The sequence below is a fragment of the Perna viridis genome, chromosome 5 (assembly GCF_037379345.1).
Source record: "Perna viridis isolate PV_CMFRI_1.1 ecotype Kerala chromosome 5, ASM3737934v1, whole genome shotgun sequence".
Classification (NCBI taxonomy): domain Eukaryota; kingdom Metazoa; phylum Mollusca; class Bivalvia; order Mytilida; family Mytilidae; genus Perna; species Perna viridis.
Window position 1 is genome coordinate 42,760,366 of NC_142449.1, and position 20,691 is coordinate 42,781,056.

A 20,691-nucleotide genomic window follows, 5' to 3' on the forward strand; every position below is an offset into this window, starting at 1 on the left:
CCCCAAAAGAAACAAACAAAAACCGAATTGATAATAAAACTTTCGACCACTCAGTTTCTGGACAGGGTCTTTATATTACACATCATCGCTTTCACATTATAGACGAGATAGTATCAATCTTTTTTGACAACTCGCTATGAAAAATAATTACACATTTAAAAAAAATAGTTAAGTCTCCCTTACTTCTTTCCGCATTATTACTTCCGAAATTTTAAACTACGCATAAACCAGTGACGTAGAACACACTTCCGGTGATTTTGGAAATCTAGATTTTGAACTTTGCCCAGTTGATAACTTGAATGAGTCATTTGTGTCTGTAATTCCCTCTATTACACCACATCTAGAATGCGAGTCAATTACATACAGTAATATTCCAAGGCAACTTTAGCAAATGCTTAAATTTACAAGACATTGGTAAGACAAAACTGAACTGATTATACTGACTGTACATGCATCCGTATCTTTCACCACTGTACTATTGGAGAACAAAATAAATCCATTTTTAAAACATTGTAGAAGGCGCAAGTTCAAATGAATATGAATAGTATGAGGAAGGCAATTGCCTTGTGTGCGAGCAACCACCAAAGCATTTGCCTAAGACAAGTGAGCAAAGCATTGAGTAGGTTCCTTCTTGAATAAAACGAATTTCATGTCATTTTCCATTTGTGCAAAATTTTATTTACAATAATTTCATCTGTAGATGCCAGAAAAAGATATTCCAAAAGTTTATTTTATCTGTAAAACAGTTCCAGGTTCGGCAAGGAATGCCTTGTTTTACATTTTGTGCCATAACCTGAAGTAAGTTTTCTGAGGAGTTGTGATCATACTACATGTTTGTCTTTGAAAAGTTTTGTTTAGCTGGTGTTTTGACTACATTTCAAAGCTTCAATAGGTAGAGATGTAGCATTTTGCTTTGACATAAGTTTCTCAAGTGGTCAATAAAAAAAAGACGAATTTCTCCACATTTAAAAGCAAGCTTTGCTCACTTATTAGGTTCCCTTTTCAACAATGTAGACTTCATGCCATTTATAGTTTTGCCAAGTTTGTTGAGAGTATTTCCATGAGTAATTAGTGGGAGACAGCAATGGATTATGATTGTAAGTTGACAATTCAACAAAGCGGGACAAATTGAATAATGTGGTTAAATTTCCCTTTTTGACATGGGCTCTTAAGTAAGAGATTGTTGAATTCTTAATGAAATATTGGTAGATTCCTGCTGATGGTAGGAAACCTACATGTATAATCAGTGTTCTAGGATTCCTATTTCCCGTTACCTGATGCAAGTGAAATTTGGGTAAGGGAAAGTAATACTTAGTTATGGTTACCGTGGCAAGTTGAAAACTTCATACGCTGTAAGGATTTGTTTTGTTAGGAAAGCAATCATTGACTGTGGGAAAGTTGATTTTATATGGATTTTTCCCGAGGAAACCTCAATTTCTGAAAATTCTAGAACACTGATAATGTAACTCCTATGGTTGCTTAAAATCGTATATTGTACAATGTAGATATATTTGCAGGGTTGACAAGTGATTTAGTAATGGACTTACATGTCTATAAAATTCAAATTTTGTTGCCCATGACAGGAATGAATTCCATACTAAAGTGTGTTTTTGTATAATTTTTTTTTCACAGGAATTTGAATTTTTTTTTATTTTGGCACTTTTCCTTTGGAGATAGGGGAGATAACTTATGTCCGAGCAATAATTTGAATTTTTAGCTACACAGGGAAATCCTTTGAAAAACACACATTAATAATTATAGACTTTTTCTTGATTTGTCTTGTTATACTATATATAATCCTCTTTAGATTATACCTTTCTGCTCACTTAAGATATTTGTTTATAAAAAAGCACTTAAGAACAATGTGTCAAATGGAGATAATTTGTAGATACATTTATTTATAAAGAAAGCACTACAAATTAATTTGTTTATTAGATATTAATTAGTGGTATAGCTAATCCATGTCTGCTATTATTTTTAATGTTAACATTTTAAGCAAGCAAATTAATTACAAGTTGGAAATCATCTTGTGACACCAACTCTTAATATTTGTTGGATTATTTATATGGAGCTGTAGTAGCCAGCAAGAAGCTTTGAATGCTGAGTCCCAAAAATAGTCAAGCATGCAGCATAAAATAAGCTGCATGAAAAAAAAAAATCACTGACTGATGGAATTCATGCTGCTCAGTGTGCACCCATACTTGAGACAAAGGTTCCATTTTATGTCAATTGTTTTTTTCTTTGAACACATCTAATGCTTTAGTTGTTATTATCATGCAAACCAAACAACAATTTCTCACTTGGACATGTATATTTTGTACATGTACCTACATGTAGTTCAGAATGATTGTCCTGCGTAGTTATTATATGCTTTTCATTGTCTGGACTTTCTTTAAATAAAAACTTCATCTATTTATATCACAACAACTGCACTTACACACACTTACGTAGCTGTTGCTTTTTGAACGTTTGTGGTGTAGTTTACACACACTGACATAGCGGTTGCTTTTTGAACGTGTGTGTGGTGAAGTTTACATGCACTGACATAGCTGTTGTTTTTTAATGTGTGTGGTGTAGACAAGGTTATATAACTTTTGGCTCATTTCATTTCAGGTCTGTGCTGAACTTGTGTTTTTGTACATGTGGCTAAAATATGAATACAAATTGCATGAATCTTGATACCAATATCATAGGAAATTATGCTGGAAAACAAATCCAAATTTGCAAGACTACATTGTAAATACACTGTGAAAAGAACAGAAGAAACTTGATATATATGAGTTCAAGCACAAATAAAATAATCTACATTTATTAGTATTTAGAACAACGATGGCCTTGCATCAAATACCTCAGTTCAGCTAAATTATCCCATTGAAATATGATTTTTTTTTTCAAAAGGTATGTTAATTGCTGTTAAGAATGGACATCAAAATTTGATTGTTAGTTGAAAGTTGCCCTTTAATATGATTTTGATCTGTATATTCTGTTTTATTTTACTGATTACTGTACCATGTAAATTGAAATTTGGCACATTATTTTCAGATATGATGGCAAGTAATACAAGGTGTTCTATAGTAGAGGCTATTCATGAAAAGTATGATGATGTTGGTGGTGAAGGGATGTTTGTTATACATATACCAGCTTCAGCTCCTGGGAAAAAAGGTCAGTTTTAACAGCAGCTAAGAAAATTACACTGTAGGTTCAATATGACACATGACCACATGTATAGATTATTTCTATGCATAAAATTCCATGACAAAATCTAATAAAAGATGTTGGCTGTCTTTCATGCTCTAATATGCTTTAGATGACAGCCAGATAATACAAGCATGCCCTCGAAAAGATTTTTTTAAAATTTTGAATTTAGGTAATACACTGGTTCCAAGGTTTGACACTAACAATTTCATTTCTTGCTATGTAGCCCACAGGACTATTTAATAGATACTGGTAAATTAAGTGGTCCTCAAAATTGATTTGTAGTCCTCTCCTGAGGACTAATAAAATTTTAAGAATTAATTTAGGGTGTTCAAAGACTACCAATTTAAATTTCATGGCTGTCCTCCCTTCTTCTTCTTGTCGTTCGCCATTACACTTGAATGCCAGTCTTCTCAACAAATCTGGCCGTCTTCCACAGGTCCATACAGTTTCTCTGTAATGGAGGTTGGTTTATCCTATATTTTCTCTCTCTGTGCCTGGTGTAACTTGCACATCTGCAGAAAGTGTTCTGTATTCTGCTCTGCTTCTCCACAGGGACACATAGGTGATGGTATGACCTTCAAAACTCTGTACAGATTTTGGTTGAGTCGTGTCCTGAGCCTGAAGATTGTAGTTTGCTCAAATCTTTTCAGTTGATGGTAGCTATCTTGCTTCTGATGGGTATTGTGCTGAGACTTGATGATGGTCTTCATCTCTGTGTAGCAGACAGGATTTTCATCTTGCTGTTGTTCAACGCCTTCCTTTGCTAGCTTATCTGCTTTTTTATTTCCATTGATTCCACAATGTGAAGGTATCCACTGTATGGCAGTTTTAAGGCTTTTGATGGAATAAATAGCTCTTTCAAGTTGTGGTAGTTTGTTGTTGGTCAGTGCTTGTATTGCGAAGAGGGCATCTGTTAGGAATACTACTTGCATATTTTCTGCAGTTTCCTTAATGTAATTTGCTACATGGATGAGTGCTTCTTCTTAAGCCTTGTAGTTGGAGCAATGTAATCCTTTGGTATTGCCATTGACTGTTGTACTCCATTTTGGTATTCTATGTAGATACCGGCCCCTCCTTTTGTCTGTGTAAACTTTTCCCCACAATTCTGATGGAGACTCTTCTTCCAGCATTCTGACGATGTTTGATGTTCATCTTTGGCACTGAGTAACGGAACTGTTGTCTGAATGGTTATATTGTCCTCCTTCTCTGAATTTTCATTCATTTTAAAATCTATAGGTTTGACATGCTTAGATAGATATTCTTGGTGTTTTCTTTGCAATGCTCTTGTTTCTAGAGTAAAGCTGGATCTTTTGAGTCTGCCTGAGGATAGTTGTTTCAGTCTCTCATTCATTGGGTGGTTTGGTGGCCTGTATCATAGCTTTACATTCTCTTCTCTTACTTAATGGTTGTATGTTTGTAATTTCCTCCATACTAACAATAGGTGTTGATTTCATGGCTCCTGTGATGATGCAAAGTGCCTGATTCTGGACTTTATCTAGAGTCTGATGGTGAGACTTAGCTTCTGTCGTCCAAGCGCTAGAGCCATATTCTAGATGTGGGCGTACATTTCCTTTGTAGACAGATTTCAAAACTTAGTCATTAGCACCCCAGTTCGTACCAGCAAGTTTTTCGTCTGGCTTTGGCTTCTGTTGTCATTATATGCTGTTTCCATGTAAGTCTTTTATCGAAGATTACACTAAGGTATGTTTGCTGATCTGCCATTTTGATATGGATGTCATCCATGGTCAGTTTGACAGATTGGGTTTTAGGTGAGAGTGTAAAGAGGGTTGCTGTTGTTTTCTCTCTATTGATGGTAACACACCACTCATTGGCCCATTTGACTACCATATCTAATGCTGCTTGTATCCTGTACCTTGCAGTAGTTGCATACTCTTCAGAGCACCAGAGGACAAGATCATCTGTGTAGAGTGCTGATTGTACACAACTTGGTAGCTCTGGAACTAGGTCATTCATATAGAGTATGAAGAGAGTAGGTGGCAATACTCCTCCCTGTGGTACACCCTGTTTTAGAAGTATTTTTTGGCAATCTTTCCCATCTACAAGTACTCTTGCCCTTCTATTGTACAGATATGAGTTGGTCCATTTGTACATTCTTCCACTTACTCCAAATCTAAGACGTTTCACAAGAAGGCCATCTTTCCAAACTTTGTCAAATGCTCTCTGATGATCTACAAAGACTAGCGTTACTTTCTTTGATTGCAATGCATCCCCGACTACTTGAGATAGATGTGTTGTCTGATCTTCTGTGCTCTTGTACTGTCTAAAACCAGCTTGTTTATGACCAAGAATGTTCTCCGATTCCAAGTTTGTCTGTTGGCACTTGTTGATTATACGCTCCATTAATTTGCAGAAACTGCTTGTTATGCTGATTGGGCGGTAGCTTTAGGCTTTCGACTTGTTCTTTCCCCTCTTCATTATTGGCATCATTATGGCTTCTCTCCAACATTGAGGGACTTGACCTTGTCTCTAGCTCAGGTTGAGAATTTCAAGCTAAGTTGTTAATGCTAAGGTGCCAAGGTGTTGAAGCATTTCCTTAGTGATGTTATCTGGACCTGGTGCCTTTTTCATTTTCATTTTTCTGATGGCTGCCTTCATCTCAAACATGGTGATATCTCTCTGTATAAGTTCATGTATTGGCACCTTTGATCTTTCTCTCAATTCTTACTTCTTTTTTCTGTGATGGTGGTATATCAGTGTTGCTTTCTTTCTCATAGCCTTTTTTAAAATTCATTTGCTGCTGCTTTCCCTATGGTTGTTCCTCCTTCAACTTCTAGTGTGATCTTTTCACCTTTGCTTCTCTCATCATTCAGTGCTTTTGTCAAGTTCCAAAGCTTTTTTGTATCTTTTTCCATATCCATAGATGATGTTTTCTATTTCCACCCTTTCCTTTGAGATTCAGTCTTTGTTCTTAGATGTTTGGCCTTGTACTTTTGGAGTTTGATGTTATTTTCCTGACTGGGATTTAATTCTGCATCATCCCTTGCCCTTGTGAGTGCCTCGTGTGTTGCCTGTATCTCACTGGACCAGTATGGCTTGTAGTCCTTTCTTACAAATCTTGGTATACTTTCCTTTGCTGCCTTTAATACAACAGTATTGAATGCTTTCACCACATTGTTAATATTCTTTCCCTCTATTTCTATGTCCCTTGTAAGTTCATCTTGCCTTCTTGTAATTCCAAACCATTTGTTCATGGTTTCAAGTGTCATTTTGGCTGTTTTGTGCGTGGTGTTGTGGTCTTTTCGAGTGTGCTATATCGCCCAACACCTCCGTCTTCAGCACTCTAGGTTTTCTGTCGGGGTTACCTCACCCTTAGCTTCTGAACAGAAGTTCTGATCCTTGAAGTACAGGAAGGAAGTTACAGATTCCTAGTTCTGGATTTTTCTAGAGGTTGTCTCCCGAAACCTTTCCCTGTCGAAGGGTGTAGCCGCAAGGCAGCGGAGGTTTTAGATCAGAGTTATCCTTCTCCTAGATGGGCTACACTCCAAGGTTTACAGGCCCCGTCTACCCGAGGCTATCTGGTTTTAAGGCGCCAGTGACTTGCGTTCACCTCTTCTCCAGTCAGTCGAAACAGCCGGAACAGGTCCACCAGTTGGTAAACCCATTGTGAAGGTTGGAGTTTGACTTTAGTTGTCAGAGGCTGTTTGAGACCCACGCCGAAAGGGGCATTTGAAATGATATTGAGAGCCCATTCCCAACACCACCCCTTGGCTTTGACAACCTTCCGCGACCATTATCCCTCAGATAAAGGACTAATAAAATTTTAAGAATTAATTTAGTGTGTTCAAAGACTACCAATTTAAATTTCATGGCTGTCCTCCCTCAGATAGAGGACTAATAAAATTTTAAGAATTAATTTAGGGTGTTCAAAGACTACCAATTTAAATTTCATGGCTGTCCTCCCTCAGATAAAGTAGACACAGGACTACCGGACAATATAGGCATATAGTGTATGGTCTATTGATGACAAATTGATAGATCATTTGTCTTAGAAGTGTCAGGTAACACAGAAAAACAAGTTCAAAGTTACATTAGAATGATATGGTCTCACTAACTAACCACTTCCGGGTCAAATGGCCACCCCCTATGTAGTACCAAAAACACACTGAACCTAGACATATGCATTGTAAGTGCATTATTTGCGTGTATTATGATTAAAAGTAGTCAAAATAAAGCTGAGAATGTGTACTTTAAAATCATATATGTAATTAACTACCATAGTGTATGAATATTGATTACATGTGTGAGTAATTTGCCTCCATGCTGTCAGTTAGCAGAAAAGATAAAAATGTGGATTTTCAGTATTATTTATCCAAGTAAATTTTGTGAAGAATTTCTGCAATCATCGTACCATTAGCATAATGATTTTGGAAGTCTTATTTTCCAAGCTTCGCAATGGTATGCAACTTTAAGATGTCATTTGTCCTGGGAATTCACAGTGAAACTTTGAAAATTACTTTTTTAACATGTAAAGTAATGGAAACGTTAGAAGTGGTGAGACCTATGGAAAATAGTAAGTTATCTCCTTTTGACGAGGTAATTGCAATGCATTTCATTTAATTTATACCTTGTATCACTGACACTTAAACATGATAAAAAAGAAATGAATGCCATTTCTGCATTTTAGATAACATTTTGAATAAGATTTCATGGAAAGACTTGTGCATTTTTTCAACATGTTTCACCCACTGCCTGATTCTTATAGAGAACAGCATTTAGTTAAAATTCAGGTTTCCTTTTTCCTTCACTGCTTGCAGTAACAATATTCGAGATTTTATTTATGATGTCTTATCTTTATGTTTGTCAATATTTTTCATGGGATGTTGTCACAGGGGAATTTCCACTGATGAACTGTTTAAGTAGGTATAACCTTTATATATTTATAGCATCAGGACAGATAGCAGCGCCACCTATACTTGCTCTTCATGACAGTAACATATGTGAAGCTGGTGATGGAGACAAATTAGAATCATTGTGTGGAACAGTCCAGGAGTTAGATCTGACTAAAAACTGTATTACGGACTGGGAAGAGGTAAAGAAATTGGTTTGGGAAGGGCAACATTTGGCCTAAAAAGCAAAGTCTACATGAAGAAAATTTTATGTTGTTTCTCCAGGTTTAAATGTGATTTATAGTTGATTTGATTAATTTATGTTTATAATTTGAACATATATGGTCATACATGCCCTTCAAACTTGGCTGACATTGGAAAATCTGTTAAAAAGGCTCTTTTAACAATGGCCACATGCGTGTTGACTCTAGTGCTTCGTACATTTTATGTATAATTGTCAGTTACAACTCATGTAAAAATATTTAGTCAACAAATTTTGTTGCCACTTCTGTTCTACACAAAAAGCCATCTTGAAAATTAAATCTTATATTCAATGTTTGCAACATATTTATCTATACTACTACTACCTAGAAATTAGCTTTAATCAAATTTTCAAAAATGCCCAAATTGTGAGGCCAAAAGGGGTCCTTACAGAACTTTCTCCTTTGTAAAGTTGTGTGGTACTTGAAGGAATTGAATTTTGATAAAATTACATGTCATAATGGAAATATGGATAGATTAGAAACTGATCTTCGGAAATCCTTTCTATTTCATGCGTTTTAACAGGTTAAATATGAAAACTTGCCCATACCCAACCCAACCTTCATCAATACCTGCCCATACTTAACAAAACCTTCTTCAATACCTACCCATACCCAACCCAACCTTCATCGAAACCTGCTCATACTCAACAAAACCTTCATCAATACCTGCCAATACCCAACAAAACCTTCATCAATACCTGCCCATACCCGACAAAACCTTCAATACCTGCCCATACCTAACAAAACCTTCAATACCTGCCTGTACCCAACAAAACTTCATCAATACCTGCCCATACTCAGCAAAACCTTCATTAATACCTGCCCATACCCAACAAAACCTTCATCCTCAAAGTAGTTCCATTAAGGCATGTTATACTATAGTTCTGTTAAGGCATGTTTTACTGTATTTCTGATTAAGGTTGCCTATTTCAGGTATTTGCATTAAAATGAACATATCTATAATTTCTAGGAAAACATATCAGTACAGTTCCTTGCAACTCTTATGTATATTATTTCAGGTCTTCAAAGTAATAGAAAGAACACCAAGACTGTGGTTTCTGAATCTGACCAGCAATAAACTTTCCAATGACTCATTACTCTTAGATAAACAATTTCCAAACATCACCAACCTGGTACTTAATAACACTGGTGTTACATGGAACACACTATCTCAACTACTGCTGATTTTTCCAAGGTTCTCTTATTACTGTGAATAATAAATTTTACCAGTGTTTATGTGGTTACTCAACATGAAAAAAAGGTTTTTGGGAGGGGATTACAAGAATCACATTTTCATCCATCTTTCTACCTGTTCTTCCGTTAGTTTGTTCTTCCAGTCATTTTTGTACTTTTAACACAACTCTCTTTAACATTTAATGTTTATGTTTATTGAGATTGATATGATGGTACAATGTATATATCAATATTCTAACAGCTAGTTGAAATAGACCAGTTCCAAATTCAATCCTACATTATACCAATGTGTCCTACTTAACTACCACAGAACACCTGTGTAATCTTTTGGACACTGTCTTTTAAGTTTGAATAGCTGTCAATTATGGTGGTGGATGGCCAATTTAAAGGTCAAGGTCATCATAATTGACAGCTATTCAAAATTAATCCTTGCTGCACCTTGTCCTGTCCCGGATTTGTCCTGTTTCTGCATTATTGGTTCTGGCAGTGTTAATCTTAGTTTAGGAAAGCTCAATTTGTTTCCATTTGCAAGCAGCTTGACTGTGCTTTAAAATGAGACTGTCTGATATAGAGTTTTAAAAAAAATAATGACTGGAGAGCTGAAAAAAAAAGTCATTAGTTTCCGCTGCCCAAAAAAGTGTGATTTTTACCTCACTTGGCCTCCGTTGTTGTTAACAATTTTTCAAAACTCTTCACCTCTGACACTACATAACCAATTGGAACCAAATTTATATGAATGTTCCTTGGTGTATCCTGTATAGAACTGATGTGGGAGTTTTTGATCCTAGAAAAATATGGCCGCCATTACTAAAAATAGAACATTGGGATCAGGCAGTTGTTTTTCGCATATATCTCCAAAACCTTTAGTTTTAGCAAAATTTTTCTATTGCTAAAATGACCCTTATTATAAGGTCTTCAAAAGTCTTCAGGGGTAAAAGTTGTCAGGCGACTCCTTATAAGACTTATTGCCCTTGAAAGATGAAAAATGACATTTTTTTTTAACAGTTTTCAGCCAATTTCTTGAAAACTATAATAGATAGAAAGAAACTTTCAATCACTGAAATGATCCTTATGATCAGTCCCACCAAAGTCTTCTTGAGTCAAAACTGTTGGAAAACTCCTTGTTAAATTTATTGCCCTTGAAAGACAAACTTTAACAAGGTCAGCGGTTCAGGCTTCTGGGAGCTTCTAGATCTGGTTAAAGGTTAGGGTTCATTTCTCAGCCCCTCACCAAAGCAGAATTTGTCTATAGTGCTTTATTTTGTCTTAAGTCTAATTAAGAATGGTGTCTCTGTAACGAACATTATTTGGCTTCAGTGGCCTTCATGGTGTACAAGCTGTGGGATGAGTGTACTTTAGTTCCTGTTTTGCTGCTGTCAAACCCACATGTAGCAAAAAAATGGCCATAAATTTGACAAAATGACAATTTTCGAGTGACAGACCCATTTTAACTTGTTGGCCCACTGACCTATGCACCCCCACCTGTGATCACCCATCTTTAACTTATAACATTCAGCATCAGTACCATTGTGCAACTAATTTTCATATGATTTGCATAAGTTTTCAAAATATCGGGATCTAGATTTTTTTTCCGAACAATTCAGCACGACATTAGGGTTAATAGTCAGTGTCCAAAAGATCACACCGGTGTTCTGTGGTAGTTTAGTGAGACTTATTGGTATAATGTAGGGCAGATTTCTACATAGAAACTATTTAAATTACTCACTAGCCTAGCTAGATTTGTATTGAAATTGGAACTGGTCTATTTCAACTAGCTGTAATGCATACTGTATGGACATATTCTTGCAAAGAATTACATGTAGTAAAACTTAAGGATTTAAAATAAGGTTTATATGTTAAGTTTGTAAGTGAAGATCTTTCTGTAGTGTTCAAAGGAAACTTTATATGAGGGATGGAAATGATATGTTAATAAGCATGGAGATATGTAATTATTGTTGAATGTTTTCAAAGGGAGATAATCAAACTTTTTTATAAATAGTGTGGTACATGTAGCTAACAAACTTTAAATTCTGCTCAGTAACTAGCATGATAGCTAGAAAATTTCAAATTCTGCTCAGTAACTAGCGTGATACTAGAAAACTTCAAATTCTGCTCAGTATGTTTGTCTGGTACAAGGGACGTTCTATTTGATCTGATGTTCTCAATCTGGAATTCTGTCAATCTCAGGTTGACCAGACCTGTTGCTCATAACCATTCTTATGAATATATTCACAGCCAGGAGTACCACATATGATAATCATATGCTCGATTCATCAAAATAATTTTATTGAAACTACATGATTCTCATATGCAAATACAAATGTATTGGCTTGCTCATACTTGATTATCATGTGTTTGTTAAATTCAAATGATTATCAAATGATTATTGTGCATTCATCATGTGTATCCGTAAATTGAAACATTGGTCAATCATATGCTCAATTATATGGTAATCATATGTCAAAAATGCCCTTTGTTTAATTCTCATGTGTGGCTATTGTGGCCGTGAAGGATTTCATATTCTTGTGAAAGAGTATTGGTAATTATTGGATTTAGGTGTCTTATGATACATGTACCTCTATAAGCATGATAAGAGAGGGGCTACATTTTAACTAAATTTTAGATATTTCTTATGTTAATTTCTTTATTATAATCAAGTTGGGTATTAGTGATACAATCATTTAAAAAAAATTATAGTTAAATAGTAAAAGGATTGAATGTTACAATGACTGAGTTTGAGTCATATACATGTACAAGGGGTGGGATCCTACTAAACTGTTAATTTTTTTTCAGCATTAAAGAGTTGCATGTGAGTCTGAATAACTATACATCAGTAGGCCTCCCAGAGGACATTCAGTACACACCTCTGACTAAACTTTTCATCAATAATAACAAAATACAAGATTGGAGTGTACTTTCCAGGCTCGGAAAATGTTTTCCTTGTTTGGAAAACTTTATCAGTATGGAGTCCGATTTATCATCATTATCATGTGAAATTGATTTGAAACAAATGTTTCCATGTTTGAAATCTTTGAATTTATCTGGAACCAAACTTTCTTCATGGGATGACATTGATAGTTTCCGGCACTTTCCAGTGTTAGAGGATATAAGGATAAAAAATATATCTTTCTTAGAGGTAAGTTTATCTAATACCAGTCTCTTTTAGAATCAAGCACTGGATTAAACAAGGCTAGGAAAAAATATCTACATAAGCATTGTAATATTCTGTTTCATTTAATGAAACTGACAAAAAAAGTCTAGACCAGGAAAAACTTTAAAAATACTTGTCACAAACAGTTGAAAAAATATTCTTACTTTCTAAAAACAATTAATGACCCCTTGGAATAATTTGTAAATTTTGTTATACATTGCAAATGAACATTTCAGGGACAGATCACTCCATGTTCTTCTAATTCTGGAAACCTATCTAAACCAAACCTCTTTCTGACTTTAATACCCGGCCACACAAAGTGGGGAAGTATTATGTGATATCTTCCGAAAATTTTCTTGTCTGTCTGTCTGTCTGTCTATCAGGTTTTCCCTCAACAGTGTCCTGTTGATAACTTGAGAACAATTCAATGAATGTTTTGAAACTTTAAACAGTTGTTTTGTAACATGAAATACAGGTTTAGTTAAATTTTCAGCAAAATTCAAAATGTAGTTTTTGAATTTGGCCGTTTTGAACATTTTACCATCCCCCTTTGTTCAACATTACCTGGTCAGTATCATGCTATATTCTGTTATTGCCCTGTTTTTCAGTTGTCAATGAAATGAACTAAAATAAGTCATTGAAATTTATTGAAGCATGAGTCAGCCTAGAAAATATACTAGTTTAGTAAGTAGTTTTCTTTTTAGCATATTTCTCTCTATACCAAAAATACTAAAATTTGTCTCTTAAATTTTCATAAATGCTTTAAACAAGTTCTTTGCTAATGTTTATTTTACGATCAAATTCTTATAGGAATTTCCAGAGAAAGAGAGAAGACAAAATGTTGTTGCCCGATTACCTAACATCACCAAACTGAACGGTAGTCCGATTTATGAACAGGAGAGAGAGGATGCAGAGAGAGCATTCATACGGAAGTTCATGGATATTGATGTCAAACCAACAAGGTAAGAGATTGAAAGCTAAAGGGGTGTTTGTGGTAGATACAAAATGTTTCAGTACCAATTGATATAGAATTCTGAACACTCTCCAAAGAAGAAATTGTGGAAAACCATAAATCTGTGCTATCCTCTTTTGGTCTCTTTCGTCTATGTACTGGATTCCTAAACTCCACAAGAATCCATACAAATAACGTTACATAGCTGGATCTGCAAAAAAGTACCACCAAACCTCTTTCAAAACTATTAACTTCAATACTCACAGTAGTAAAAGAGGGTTTGCAGTCCTTCCACAACACTTGTTACTCTTGTAGTGGTATTAATTGAGTGTGGATCCTGAAAAATTCAAAAGATCTGTTGGAGACAATCAGCTCAAAACTATTATCAGAACATAATTATAGCATTAAAACCTATGATTTTTCAACACTGTATACTTGTATTCCACATACTCAGTTAAAATCCCAACTTAAAAACATCATACATCGTTGTTTTTCCAAAAAAGATGGTACACCTAGATACAAATATATAGTTCTTGGTAGAGATTCCTCATACTTTGTAAGAAATAATTCCAAATCATCTTCCAAATATACAGAAGAAGATGTTTACAAAATGCTGGAATTTTTAATCAACAACATATTTGTCCAGTGTGGTGGACGTGTTTTTCAACAAATGGTCGACATTCCAATTGGAACAAATTGTGGTCCACTACTTGCTGACCTATTCCGTCACTCTTATGAGGCTGACTTTATAGCTGATCTGATCCGAAAGAATATCCTTTAACTAGATCCTTTAATCTCAGTTTCTGCTATATAGATGACGTATTATCTTTAAACAATCCTAATTTTGGGGATTTCATACATCGCATCTATCCTAAAGAACTTTAGATAAAGGATACTACAGACGGTCGGCCTCATATCTTGACCTACACTTAGAAATCGAAGGTAAAGGAAAACTATTGACCAAACACTTTACGACAAATGTGATGACTTTTCATTCAAAATTGTTAACTTTCCTTTCATCTGTGGCAACATCCCTTCAGTGCCTGAGTATGGAGTGTTCATATCACAACTGATATATTATGCCAGAGCTTGCCCAGACTACGCAGACTTTTTGTATCACGCTAGAATTCTGGAGCAGGTTATGTTGCTACAAGATTGAAGTCATCACTACAAAAGTTTTATGGCCATCATCGTGAACTCGTGGATCATTACGGTGTATCCATCTGCGTCATGGAAACTTATTTGTTCAATGTGTCATAGTTTTCGTCTACCCCAGGCTTGACTTTTTATGAGCAACTTGGCGGGTGTTTCTAGAAAAGCTTACCCTACCGGTGCACCTGATCCATGCTCCCAGTTTTTAGTGGAGTCCGACTTGCTCATTTGCTTTTGTTACTTTGTATGTATGATTTTAGTTACTCTATGTTCTTTGTTGTGAATGTCTTTTTTTCCATGTCTGGTCTTTGTCCATGGATTACATTCTTTTGATAACCGCTATAACCTTGGTTCCCTTGATTATTCTCTGACACTGCTAATGGTGAAGTGATTCCTGGTTCAGAAAAACCCACAAAACAAATAATGCTTTTTTATTCTACATACGTCATATTAGAATTACTATAACTATTGTCCTTTATCATACATATCTCTATGTTTTGAGAAAACCGTACATTTATCTCTCGCCTTTATCAGCTAAATCTAGAACAATTACTCTTTCATAGTGACAATTTTATGTACAATCAATAAAATTTTTCTCGCAAAAGTGAAACAACCAAATGAAAACTAAGACTGGGTATGTGGTCTATTACCGTTTCTGTATTGGAAAACAAAAGTGACTTGGGTGGGTTTTTGAAATGAATGATCGCCATCTGTCTGATTTTTACAACGACTGCACTTAAATTAACAAAATTTAAACAGTAAAGGCTCAGCAAACAATGAGTCAGCGCTATAAGACTAAAAAAGTTTCAAATTGAATATGAACTTAAAACAAGCTTTCAGATTTGTTGGCCTCTTTGGAAGCCATGTTTTCTATATAAACTATTTTTGTGCTGTGAAATTTGAAAAAGTCTACAAGTATTTCCAACGAAATATTTTCTCATATAAATACTCATCCGTTTCAGGTTTCATGAGTTGCAAGATATTCATGGGAAATTAGACCATCTTGCTGAAGTTGATATGACCCCAGAAACTCATTATCACATAAAGGTCATATTCGAGGACAAAGAAGAAATGATGGATATAGCTAAAAACCAAACTGTGCTAGATTTGAAAAAATTTCTTAGAGGTTTTTGCAAAATCCCCATTAACAGAATGCTGATCTGTGAATATATAAAAGGAAATTCGTATTTAAATGATTTGAATTATAACAGCCGCATGCTACATACATTCAAATGGACGAAAGATAATGAACTACATATAAAGTGGAAGTGAAAGGGGGCATGAATGCAATGTTTTTTTTTATTTAGATGTCTTTTGGCAATCATAATTTAAACTCTTTTATTTTGACTGTTTATTCATTCTTGTGCATACCCAAAATTTTTCTGTGAGTGAAATTATTTTGTTCTATTCAAAGTTGTACCTAGTGGAGGTATATGTCACATCTGTTCATTGACTACCATGTTCAGTTAAGATGAAAGATTTTGTTGTTTCTGCTTTTCATCTACAAGTCTGACTTTCAATACCTGTTAACCTTTTTGAACAGTTCATGTGGAAGATTTTCCACCGTTGACACCATCTCAAGTGGGAGATGTTTACATGCAAGCAAAATTTTTTATGTAAAAATTCAATTATTCGGTATTTTTCACAGAAAATATAGTAATTTTAATCAAAATCCTTCAACAAATCTGACATTTCTTAGTGGGAGGTTCTAAATTGTTCATTGATTTAGTGGAAGTCTCCCCCCCCATATTTTGGAGGGTTAACAGGTATGCCATTCTATATTTGTTATACAAGAACTTTTAGGTACAGGTATTTTATACTTTTTTACAAATTATGGAAGGAAACTCCAATGTGTTTTTTTTTCTTGCCGTTTACTGTTTTTTCCATTTCTTAGTTATGGCACGTTACTGGATAGTTTAAATAATTCAATTTTTTCATACATTGAACTTGTTGAATACACCAGGTCCTGAATCACTTGAATTTGTGCTTTATAGTTATGTACTATGTGCATGTCCCTATGTAATTTTACTTTTGTTGTTATGAAATGATGCAAGTTCATCTGTCTTGTCATGGTACAATGCAAGTTTATCTGTGATGTCATGGTACAATGCAAGTTCATCTGTAGTTGTCCTGTTTAATTCCTTATTGTTGTAGATGTCAAATGCTAGAAGTTTCTGTATACTGAATATCACTACTTCAATGTTTTTGTAAAAATATTTTTGGTTGTATTGTGATATATTTTTTGTGAAAAATTATCACATTAAATTATGAAAACTTTGAATACTGTAGTTTTATGGGCTACTCAAAGTAAGAGATGTTTATTCTATGAATAAGTTCTGTTGATTTATATCCATGAATACTGTAGTTGATTCATTTTTGTTCATTGATATCTTTTTATAACCATAGAGGTCTACCATTGGTCCCACAATAGCTTTGATTGGTTATTAAAGGTCTAACTGAAGCAGTATTTGTGTTTTGTAGCTTTTAAAATATTTTAATAAATTGATACTAAAATGAACTTATTATTTATTTTATGTAAAAGATGAAGTGGAAATTTGCATAGAGTTATCTCTCTTAGGATAGGATTAAAATTAAAACCCAAGATTACATTTCTGTGACATACCGAATTGAATGTCTAAAAGTACAAAACCATATTGTGGTGTTTAAGATTGATCTTTTATTGACCTTGTTGTGATCACATTCGTAATCTCGTTTACTAATATGAATACTAAACAAATTATCCTATTACTGTTTACTAAAACAAAGAGGATATGTCAAAATATTGATGACCATTTTGAAAAAAAATCTAACTGGACATAAAAGCATAATACCTATGTGGTGGCAATTGCAAACATTTTTTTTTAATTAAAATTTTTATTTATTCATTTTTTTATGATGAAAAAAAATATTGTGCATTTTTAAGCAGATGAGTGGTGCAATTCAAGCAGATAGTTGTATTAGCTGTTTCAATGTAAATTTTGTTTTGCAAATAGATCAGTTAGAAAGCATAATTATAGAAAATTATGAATAATTTGATAAAAGTTAAAACAAATGCAGTTTTGAAAAAAAAAAACAAAAACAAAAACAACCCCCCCCCCAAAAAAAAAACAAACAAACAAACAAACAAAAAACAAAAGCAAACATCATTTCATCCACTGAGTTAACTGTCAACAATGATAATAATTTATTATAAATTCATTTGATTAATTATACCCGTATGGCTCAAACACAAAAAGGTAATCTAGATGTTGTGGGGAACAGATACGGATCCCATGTTCGGATTTCTATCATGCGTGTGGATTGCCGCATTTATAATGTAGTCAATTTCAGACAAAAGTACAATAAAAGGGAGTGATAAATGAGTGTTTTCATATTAATTGAGTGGTTGCTCTTTGAAAAATGATAGTATGTTACATATCTTAGAAAAAGTGTGTGTCGCAATGCTACATTGTACATATACTGTTTACATTCAGTAATAAATGGACCTCATCTTCAATTTGATTACATGTAGTGTCACATATTTATGGCAAGCCAAAGTGGACAAAAATGAGCATTTTCTAATATTAAAAAATTATTTTTCAATATTACAAATTCATATTCTAATATTACAAATTAGATTTCTTATATCACAAAACACTTTTTTTAATATTAAAAATTCAGTAGAATTTCTAATTTAAAAAAAAACAATTTATTAATATTAGAAATTGATTTTCTAATATTAGAAAATGAATTTGTCATATTCAATTATGATTTTTTAATATTAGAAAATCATTTTGTTATATTAAAAAATGAGAGTGATTTTCTTATATTTGAAAAATTCATTTTCTAATAATACAAAATGTGTGATATTTTATTATATTACTAAATCAGGAATTTATAATATTAGAAAACGAATTTTTAATATTACAAATGAATTTCTAATATTCAAAAATATTTTGTAAAATTAAAAAAATGATTTTGTAATATTAAAAATTCATTTTCTAATACATGTATTACAAAGAGTAATCATGGGAACCAAAGTTATAGCCATAATCAAAAGAATATAATCCAGGGACAAAGACCAGACATGGAAAACAGACACACACAACAAAGAACAAAGTAACTAAAATCATACATACAAAGTAACAAAAGCAAACGAGCAACTCAGACTAAAAACTGGGAGCATGGACCTGGTGCACCGGTATATCAATATATATATAGCTTTAGTGGAGTCCGAGTTGCTCATATATATATATTTCAGATCCTTCTATAAGTTTACGTTATCTTCCCTGTATCAATTTGATCCGATGGAGCAGTGAAGCAAATAGAGTCATCACATTTTGACACAAACGTCTCAGAATGTGACGACTCTATTTGCTACACTGCTCCATCGGATCAAATTGATACAGGGAAGATATAAACGTATAGAAGGGTCTGAAAAATTCCCAACGATGTTAGAGCTGTCAAATTTGCGATGCAAATTTTGGTCGTTCCTCTGCGGGACTAGAACTCATACTGCTGTGGCATCTATGGCAACACCGACTGCACGAAGTCCAGCGTCCTAGACCACCCGGCCAGCCAGGGTATATAAAATATAGCTTTCGCTGGCCGTGTCATTCCTCCTCGTAGGATTAATCTAATACATGCAATTACATGAATAAGGCTCGATCGTTGAATGTGGCATCTATCGTTCAAATCTATAACTTAATTGTCCACTTCTCCATCATGATAATAGCAAACGTGAATTTAAGAATTAATCTACTTCTATGATCTAAGGCTGTAACTTATTACACGATGTATCGGACCGTTCATTTAATTGTTAATATGTAGGATAGAGGATCAAATTAAAGATGCACGTCACAACAAATCAATATTATACAAACGTCTCAGAATGTGACGACTCTATTTGCTACACTGCTCCATCGGATCAAATTGATACAGGGAAGATATATAAACGTATAGAAAGGTCTGAATGAACTGTCCCGTACTACCATACATAGTGTAATAAGTTACAGCCCTAGATCATAGAAGTAGATTAATTCTTAAATTCACGTTTGCTATTATCATGATCGAGAAGTGGACAATTAAGGTATAGATTTGAACGATAGATGCCACATTCAAAGATCGAGCCTTATTCATGTAATTGCATTTATTCAAAGAATATAACAATGATAGTGTAGTATTGTTTAAAAATAACTATGGAATATATAAAACCCCGCAAACAATCACAACCCGGAATCCCAATGCAAATAGTCTATAGCTGCCAAAATAAAGTACAGCAGATCAGCTATACTTAAAACTCCCGGTCTGTTTAAGCGGATTTGGACATTCAAAAACTTATTTGATGTAAATTTAAATTTCAGTTTAGTGGTATGAAAATCGACTGTGTAGGTAATCGAATAGATTACGCTTCCGGCTTATATGCCTCTCAAAGTGAAAAACAAACAAGTGACACTGTGTTTGCAAGCCAGACACAAAAGTCGCCCAAACCGGCAAATGGCCGAATTTAATCGAATTCTGAAGCCGCCATTGAATTTAAAATGCAGTGTTTACTCTAGTAATCAATTTTCAATGCAAAACGGTAAAGTTTTCGCGCCAAAATTTTTACAGAATTTTATCGCCTAAAGTGATCTAAATCAGCAGTCGAATGTATTCTTAACATTGGTATTGTTTAAAGAACCAATTGAATGTTTTTTTTTCTACGAAAAAACCCAAAAAACTGATCTTATAATAAACTTCTGGCCACTCAGTCTCTGGACAGGGACTTCATATTACACATCATCGCTTTCATTAATTTAACATTAACGATTAGTAAGTGTGAACAGCGTATAAATATTTTTTGATAACACACTGAAAAAGAATCAGATATTTTTTGTATACTAATAAGGTCTTCCTGACTTCTTTCCGCATCATTATTTCCGAAATTTTTAAAATTCATAAAACAGTGACGTAGAA

The 20,691-nt window shown here is 34.1% G+C and overlaps 1 protein-coding gene across 1 annotated transcript; it reads left to right on the forward strand.

Moving 5' to 3' along the window:
- The first annotated feature begins 259 nt into the window (after positions 1–259).
- Positions 260–17,275, forward strand: LOC148617802 (tubulin-specific chaperone cofactor E-like protein). Its single transcript, XM_088585371.1, has 7 exons — positions 260–414; positions 3,043–3,162; positions 8,103–8,248; positions 9,328–9,503; positions 12,296–12,638; positions 13,464–13,615; positions 15,720–17,275. Exons 2-7 carry the CDS (start codon positions 3,045–3,047, stop codon positions 16,027–16,029), a joined length of 1,245 nt encoding a protein of 414 aa, XP_088441497.1. The 5' UTR covers positions 260–414; positions 3,043–3,044; the 3' UTR covers positions 16,030–17,275.
- Positions 17,276–20,691: the final 3,416 nt, after the last annotated feature.